The sequence below is a fragment of the Mustelus asterias genome, chromosome 4 (assembly GCF_964213995.1).
Source record: "Mustelus asterias chromosome 4, sMusAst1.hap1.1, whole genome shotgun sequence".
Taxonomy (NCBI): domain Eukaryota; kingdom Metazoa; phylum Chordata; class Chondrichthyes; order Carcharhiniformes; family Triakidae; genus Mustelus; species Mustelus asterias.
The window spans coordinates 101,612,359-101,621,015 of record NC_135804.1 but is presented as its reverse complement, the minus strand read 5'-3'; the positions used below and the strand labels follow the sequence as shown (position 1 = coordinate 101,621,015).

At 38.2% G+C, this 8,657-nt stretch overlaps 1 protein-coding gene across 2 annotated transcripts in view; it reads right to left on the bottom strand.

Annotated features, from left to right (window-relative positions):
• Positions 1-246: 246 nt before the first annotated feature.
• Positions 247-8,657, bottom strand: part of cenpi (centromere protein I) — an 82,195-nt gene continuing 73,784 nt past the window's right edge. Inside the window, exons 18-20 of one of the 2 annotated variants that reach the window (XM_078210353.1) lie at positions 5,712-5,945; positions 4,044-4,082; positions 247-2,160 (exon numbers count right to left, since the gene is read on the bottom strand). In XM_078210353.1, coding sequence (XP_078066479.1) covers positions 2,053-2,160; positions 4,044-4,082; positions 5,712-5,945 — 381 coding nt within the window. In that variant the 3' untranslated portion in view covers positions 247-2,052. The remainder of the gene's footprint in view (positions 2,161-4,043; positions 4,083-5,711; positions 5,946-8,657) is intronic. The other variant, XM_078210354.1, reaches the window with a different exon arrangement.

Below are 8,657 nucleotides of genomic sequence, written 5' to 3'. Positions count from 1 at the left end.
CAATACTTACGCATACTCTATTTAAAAATGTGTTCAATTATATAGATTTCATTTTTTTAAAAACAGAAACTAGATCCAGTATAGATGTATTAATTCAATGACTATGGCACTGCAAGTATCACAGGTATGCTTATGTTACAGATGCGATGCATAGTATTTTTGGTTCTTATTTTAAGAAAACAATGAGGAATTTTAGGATGTTTACTTTCATCACAAAAAGGGCTGAACCACAGCACAAATATATTTCACTTTGTTTTATAAGCCCTATGAATGAATGCCATAGAAAATGGTTCAGTTTTGTTGTATTTGACACAAACGAGACAAAATCCATCGTAAGTGGTATATGCTAGCAAATCAAGCTCCACAAAAAAGTGAATGAGAACTAGGAAGTAAAGCAAACTTAAAAACTTACATCAACACAGTTAAAACGTGAATGCTTGAGAGTTTTTACATAAAGGGAAAATAAAAGTCAATGAACACAGACAATCAAAGACATAATACTGCAATGGTAAGCCTGTAATTATAATTAACACAAGTACATTTGGCATATAATGTGCAGGGTTGATCGAATTAAGCACATTGCTATCTACCACAGAGTTTTATTATACACTCTGCCCAGGCAGAATAAATTATCAACAAGCCCAATTACTCTACAGATATTTGTAATTGCAAATTCAGATGACTCCTGAGGGAAAGATTCACCTGAGTTCCTCCAATGACGACAGCCACTTTCCATTTTCAATTGCAAATAGAGTCCCCATCACTGATTTCATCCTTGCTCATCATGAACAGCTGCTTAGAATCAGGCAAATAGCACATCATCGTTTGCGTCAATTTCAAAGATATTAAAACTTAAAACTGTTGTCCCTTAGGAAAATAGTACAAATGTCCCACAGATCTTCAACGGGTTACAGCAAACAAGAGAATCCTGCAAAAGTTCTCTTACGTTAGTCTTTAAAACTTCATTTAAATACTACATTTAGTAGTAATTGGAATTGAGGAATAACAAAATGTTATTTATTCTCATTAAAAAAAAGACTCCTTATACTATGCTTTTCAAGTCAAAGTGGTTGTAAACACATTTCAGTCCACTCTGAAGTTCCATTTCAGACTACTTTGAACAATTGTTAGAATTTTTAAAAATCTTGAATCAGTAACAACTCGGGAAGAAAAATGCTATAATTGAAATTTTATGCACCACTATAAAAATGCAATTTCTTTATTTGCTCATTGCTTTAAACACCTGAGGCATTGGTAAGTAACATTTCAATTGACTTTTTTTAAAAAATGACTTAAGATCAATTGCTGGCAACATCAAATTGTAAGCTGTAACAATAATTTGGTCAAATAAACATCATTTTATTCACCCCCTATACTTTATAAAGCAACATGCTCAGCAAGCCTAATTTGTAGATGCTCAGTAAAGGAATGCTGAACAGTTGTGCATTTCGATAGCTTTGTAGATTAAGAAATGATTTCAGAAGCTTCTTAGCAATGGTCTACCAAGCTTGAGGAAATGAAGCAGAACACTAAATGGAAAGCCAACATTTTACTGACAAGTTAGTGGTTCAATTATTTACAAACACAATTTTGCAAGACATTAAGGGCTGTACACGATGATTATGCGCTCCAATACCATTCTCAATCACTCTACACTTTGCCAATCTTCACTACTTCCTATGAACTGTTTAACACATATTTCAATAAAATACCTGCAATGTGAAACATTCCACATTATCTGCTGTCTTTGTGAGCCATCCTTCTCAGCTATTCTGGATTATTATAGCATAGTTTAATGGCACACTGTACTTTAGCTCTTATACATCTTGTGTTCTGTGGGTTTCTCATAAGTGCAGCAAACCTGCTCGGCCAATATGTTCGGATTAACATATGGACCAGTTTCTCTTTATTTAACACTCCTTCCATTTATTTATACATAGCATTATTCAGGAAGCAGCTGGGCACCTTGAACATCTAACAAAAATCAGGCAGATCTTGTGAAATTGCTCAAATTCATGAATGGTACAATCCAGTAGTGCAACTTCTTGTGGCTTAATGTTCTGAACGAGACACTGTGTGGATGCAGGACGCGAGAAAGTGTTTTAGTCCATCAAGTCCTTGGTCGTATAAATACTCCACATACCAGTTCCACACTTTTCCCTAACCAAAAACAAATGATAATTAAAAAGGATTCCATGAGATGGAGCTCTGTAATTGGATAAATCACAGACACAAATTAAAGTTCCACTTTATGATCCTGGCATTTATAAGGTAGTTGCTTACATATCTATAGTATTTTGTTCTTACAATATTAAACACTTTAAAGAAATAAACCACATGCAGGGTTGAGAGAACAAGACTATGGGGAAGAGAAATAATATGGTGGGGGGGGGGGGGGGGGGGGGGAGGAGAATGTTAAGGAGAAACAGAATGAAAGTGAAGAAAAAAAAGGAAAGAAACAAGCTCACATTTATAATGCACATTTTAAATCCTCAAGCCCAAAATGCCAAGCAATGAAATTACTTTAGAAACATAGTTACTGTGGCAGCAAAGAAAAGCCCCACAAAAGAGCAATAAACTAAATAACCAGACAATAGCTGTTCATAGTATTGCTGGTGGAAAGATGTCTGTTAGCTGGGACATCAGAATTCTCCTGCTCTATTAAGGAACAGCAATATATTTCTAAGTCAGGAAGGTGCAATGTGTGAGTTGGAGGGAAACATGGAAGTGGTATTGTTTTCCATGTGGCTGATGTATTTCTAAGGTCTTGATGGTAAAATTTCTCCCAGTTTGTTAGGTGCTGTCAAAGAAGCTTTGGCAAGTTGCAAAGGTGCATCTTGTAGACATTACTCACTGCACCAGTGATGACGAAAAAGAACATGCAAGGTGGTGGATAAGGTGCTAACCAAGTACGTTGCTTTGTTCTGAATGGTGTCCAGCTTCAACGTTGTTGGAGCTGCACTCATCCAGGCAAGTGTAAAGTATTCCGTTACCCTCCTGACCTGTGCCTTGCAGGTGGTATAAAAGTGAGTCAGGTGAGTTACTTGCTACAAAATATCCAATGACAACCATCACAACGTTATGTTGAGGGATTCAGTGATGGTAATGTGAATGAACGTGAAGGCAGGTGATTAGGCTGTCTCCTGTTGAAGATAGTCATTGCCTGGCATGTGTATGGTGCAAACGTTACTGCCACATTAGGTGTTATATGTAAATAAAAGGGCAGGTAGTTTGATACTTTACTATCTCATCCTAAAGGCAGCGTGTTGTTTGAACCCATAATTCCCTGACTCAAAAGACAAGAGTGTTACTGCTGAGTCAAAGTGGACAGAGGGAAGGTGAAAATATATAACTGAAAGGAATGGAAAACAAGAGTATAATGGTGAGAGATAAGAGGGGGCATGATAAAAGGCAGGAGTCAGAGAAGGGTAGAGAAAGTAAATGGCTGAAGAGAAAGTAAATGGCTGAAGAGTGGTGGAAGGATGAAGGGAACAGTCAAAACAGTGAGAGAGGAAAGAGGAAAATAGGGAAAAAGCAAAAGGTCAAGTAAGAAAAGGCATCAACAGAGTAATTTCAAAAGTCAAATGGAAATCCATAGAAATCTACAGCAACAGGTGGCCATTCGGCCCATAAAGTCTGCACCGACCCTCTGAAAAAGCACCCTAGGCCCCCACTCTGCAAATTGATCAAGGTCTATCCAACTAACTTATACGTCCCTGAACACTCGGGCAATTTAGCATGGCCAATCCACCTAACCTAGGCATCTTTAGACTGGGAGGAAACCAAACCACCCAGGGGAAACCCACGTAGACACAGGGACAAAGTGTAAACTCCACAGTGACCAAAAATCAGAATCAAACCTGGATCCCTGATGCTGTGAGGCAGCAGTGCTGACTACTATGCCACCCTTTAATCTAGGATAAACTATCAGTTTATGTCAAAATACAACAGATTATCATATTTGTATGCACGAGGCCCCAGGTTGATTGATCAAATCTTGTTTTCTCATCGATATCCTTTGGAAATATATCTATTTAGCGTACCTGTATTGCATGCAACTGTTTATTTCCATTTGGCCACACCTGCAAAAAAAATGAATATTGGATTATCAAGGTTAAAACCATGAGCATTTTATTCGTAAATTTGATTCTCTGCCCAGTTAACTAAATGAAATATTTCACAATGACTTTGGTGTGCCAGCCAACCTACTGATGAGTTCACCATTGTTCTTTAGAAAATCTGGCACAATAAACATTCAAGAACTTATGGTCCAATTGCGAACCAATATAAACGATTGAAATTCTGGTTCCTGTGTACAAATTCTGTGGGGGAGATATAATCAATGAAATATATTTAAATCATAGTTTAAACCCTGCTCCCCGGAACGAGAAATATCACTATCAGCAGCCCGTGTCATAAAACAATCAAACACAAAATTTGCAAACAAGTGCATTTAAAAAAAAACAACTTTAGCCATAAAAATTGGGCCAGTCTGATTTTAAAGAATCAAGAGCCAGTATTGGGGTGGAATATATATAGCAAACAACTGGCTCCTAACAGTGCAATGACAGAGGTGGACAATTTATATCTAAGAGTGTTGCCAGCAATGTAGAAATCATGTACCTGCAGTATATGGTATTCCATTAGACTAAAATATTACTGAGTTTATAGTAGATATTTTAACATAGCTTTGACAAAGGGTCATCAGGATTCAAAACGCCAGCTCTTTTCTCTCCTTACAGATGCTGCCAGACCTGCTGAGATTTTCCAGCATTTTCTCTTTTGGTTTAACATACTTTATTGATTAACATTTGTGACAAATTCCAGTTATCAATATTTTGATAGTAGTTTTCAAAAAATTGCAATAATGTTCAAAAATTAATTTATTAAACATTATTATTGTTACACACATTCCCATGACTGGAGTATAATGATTGCATTGCACAAGGTGTCAAACAAGGAGGAAGAAGAAAAAAAACAATGAAGGAATTAAACAGACTAGATGAAATAGCTTCAGTGAATAGTGACATTTATAAGATGAACAGATAGGTAAATTAGACTGAGGTTGAAATCACAAAGATAAGGAGTGCAGAGACCGAATGAGGAAGATATAACTGATATTTCAGAAAGGTCAACGGGGTGGTGGCAATGAGACTTTGAAAGAACAGCAAGAGAATTAGAGAATGCAATGCTCAAATGAAGATCAAGTGTCAGAGATGAAGTAGACAGGTAAAAATGAAATTGCAACAGAAGAATACTTTGTATGTCTCAAAACAAAATTTCTATTAGAAATAATCTCTTGAAAGTAAACAGTCTAGCCTGTATAGGGCATTGCTTTATGCCCCCTTTACTAACAGATCTATCCAGGGAGTCGACAAGTTTCCCTTGAAGAGTTACTAATCTGTACCAATAGTAAATACATTTATTTTTGGTCTATAGGTAAGCAAGCACATATAAAAAGTGAAATTATAAAAGGTAACATATCAGTGATTGAGAAGTTCACAGGTATAGGCCAAACTTTAGATCAATGTAGCCTTGAATGCAAGGTTACAATGATTGTATCATTTTGTAGTTCAACAGTGACATTCCGAGATAATGACAGGGTTGCACTAGTACAAACAGAATAAAATTTACTGTTACAAATCAATTTGTGGTAATACTGATTGCCTGTAATCTTTGCACTTGGATCCTAATTCACAATCAATGCCTACCTTCTGGATAAAATTTATGGCATGTCCCATGAGTGCAGGATGATTAACAATTGTGAAGCTGCTCACAGAATCTGGAACCCTCGTCTGTGCTAGCAGATTGTGTTCAATTCCAATACCCATCGGGTGAATGTCTTGTTCAAAGTTTCTTGATGTCCACAAGCAGCTGACAGCAACCTTCATAAATGTGTTGTATTGATGAAACATTTTCCTGTTCACCTGCAAACCTAAATGCACCTGAAAAACATTCAGAATATATTTGGAACGCCTGCATATCAAATTCTTTACCTAGATCTGATTCAATTAAGGTTCAGAATTAAAATTGTGCAAACACATTCAGACAAATGGATGGTGTAGAAAATGCAGCATGTTAAGATTAAACATTCAAAATTCAAGTTACTACTTAAATGCATGTGATTCATCCATGCAAATTAAAAGTAATTTGCCTCAGTAAGCAATATTTATGCATGGATTGCTCTGTCAGTAAATTGTGCCGAGGTAATCTTTAATTCACTGAATATATGAAACAGCAGTAAAATATAGTTAGATGATGGCTTTAAATGGGAAATTACTATGGATCTGTTGATCCTAAAAATCTATTGGGCAATGGATTTCTCAAAGGATTCTTTATAGTACACTCATCAACAAGATGAAAATACTAATATAAAGGCAAAATGCTCTTAGAGGCTGGAAATTTGAAATATAAACAGAAAATTGCTAGGAATGTCCGTGCTACTCGACTCCTACATTTTCCAGTATGTTATTTATACAAAGCTGAAAAAACTCAATATTGAAGGACAACTCCTCAATAAGATTTAGCTAATGGAGTTTTTCCTGGTGAATCTGAGAATATACCATTTTATCCCATTGAACACAACACACCATCAGTGCCACTGATCTGTGACAGCATCAAATTCAATAATCCTGCCCATTCTTCCTGACACATCAGGTAGCCTTGATTATATATTTTTTTAGTTAATTTATCTTTAAAATAAACCAGGGTACCAAATATTCCAGCAAGGAGTTAGTCATAGTCACACAGTACGCAGCACAGAAAAAGCCCCTTTGGCCGTCGCCAGACAGACAAACTAATTCTATTTTCCAGCATTTGGCCCATAGCCTTATATGCCTTGGCATCACAGGTGCACATCTAAATAAGTAAGGAGGCATTAAGCAGAAGCACTGGCAAGGAAGTGGCATGTGGTCAGTGCTCTGTAAGCAAAATGGGGAAGTCTGGAAGGAGCAGAATGATATTGGGTGGAATTCTCCCAAAAGATATTCTAAGTGCCAAATTCGCATAAAAACTGGAGTAAATCCTGCTACTTTTTTCAGTGGGATTTTCAAAATGAATCTCCCACACAGTGCATCACAGAGAACCCTAGTGTGAATCTCGTTAAAAATCAGGGGGCGGCACCTATTCCCACTGAAGAGGCCGGCAGCGTAGCGCTGAGCGGGCCACTGCTCATGTGCCAATCTGTGTTGATGTGGAGATGCTGGCGTTGGACTGGGGTAAACACAGTAAGAAGTTTAACAACACCAGGTTAAAGTCCAACAGGTTTATTTGGTAGCAAAAGCCACACAAGCTTTCGGAGCGCTGCCCCTTCTTCAGGTGCCAATCTGTCAGAGCGAAGATCGGTGCATGCGCAGTAGACCCGCATTGCCGGCCTCCCGATTGCTGGCCAGCCCCGTGACCTCGCTTCACTGGCCATGTGACCCCCCCGCCCCCAACCAGCAGCCGCAGACACACGGAGGCCCAGCAGTAAGCCCAGTACACTGCCTCCGCTGCATTATGCTTTTTGAGTGAGGGTGGCTCTGCAAAGGCTATGGCAATGGAGGTATGATAGTGCTAGGGCAACTGGTTATGAAATTATTAAAAGTTGAAAAGTGGGATGTAGTGAAAGGAAATGGAACAGGGAGAGCTGAGATTTTGAAAACATTGAAGGAGACTGTCCAACAGGGAAGATTGTCAGTGGATAAACGTATGGTTGCAGGAGTTATAGACTCTGGGAAAGGGGTCCTGAGACCCATGAACTGGGAGTTTTGGGGGGAGTGGGATATTGCGGAGTTTGAGACACTTGAGGTGGGTTTCATGGTGTGGGAGAACTGGTGAGCAGGTATATGAAAGCCTAATATCTGGCTGGGACAATGAGAAAGAGGACAATATCTGGTAGTATTAGCTGGTTCTGGCAAGATTGACAGAGTGAGAGCAGAGGAGAATGCGAGTTGATAACTGTGCATCTTTTACTGCCACTCTCACTAGCATTATCTCAACCCAACCATCTTTAGTAGTCAGGTTCTCAACGATACCATTGCTGACCATGTGCTTGTTCTTTCACTGAAAGAGCAAACTCCATAGTTACAGGTTATGCAATTTTCTGTCACAATAGGTCCAGAAGATGAAGCTGGAGAGAAGAGACAGCAACAGTAGAGGTCAACACGACTAGGGAGGGAAAGGTGGAAGGTATTGGGATAGGAGCTGCAGACATGCTGTCCAGCTTTACCTAACACTGAGGTGAAAAGTTGCAAAAGTAGTGCCACAGCTCCACCTACCTTGGAGAAAAAAAATCAAGGAGATCTCAATGAGGCTCAGGCAGAGGAGGGTATCTAGCCTGAAAGGCAGGCATGGCAGAAATAGCAACAAAAGATATTCAAGGAAACAATGTGTGCACTATAAACAAAACTTTGAACACTAAACATGCAAGTTTATTGCTCACAATGAGGACCTATATTAGTAACTCATACTGTGAAAAACAAAGTGCATCACTGTGTGATTAGAAATATCACACTTACAGAAACCGACTATATATAAAATATTATCAATATCAGGCCAGTTGGTAATGCAAATAAAACTAATCACTGGGAAGGAAATTAGTTAATTAAAATCAGATCTGAAGAATGAGTCAGCAAATACAAATTTAATTATAGTCCTCTAATAGCAACAAAGCTCGC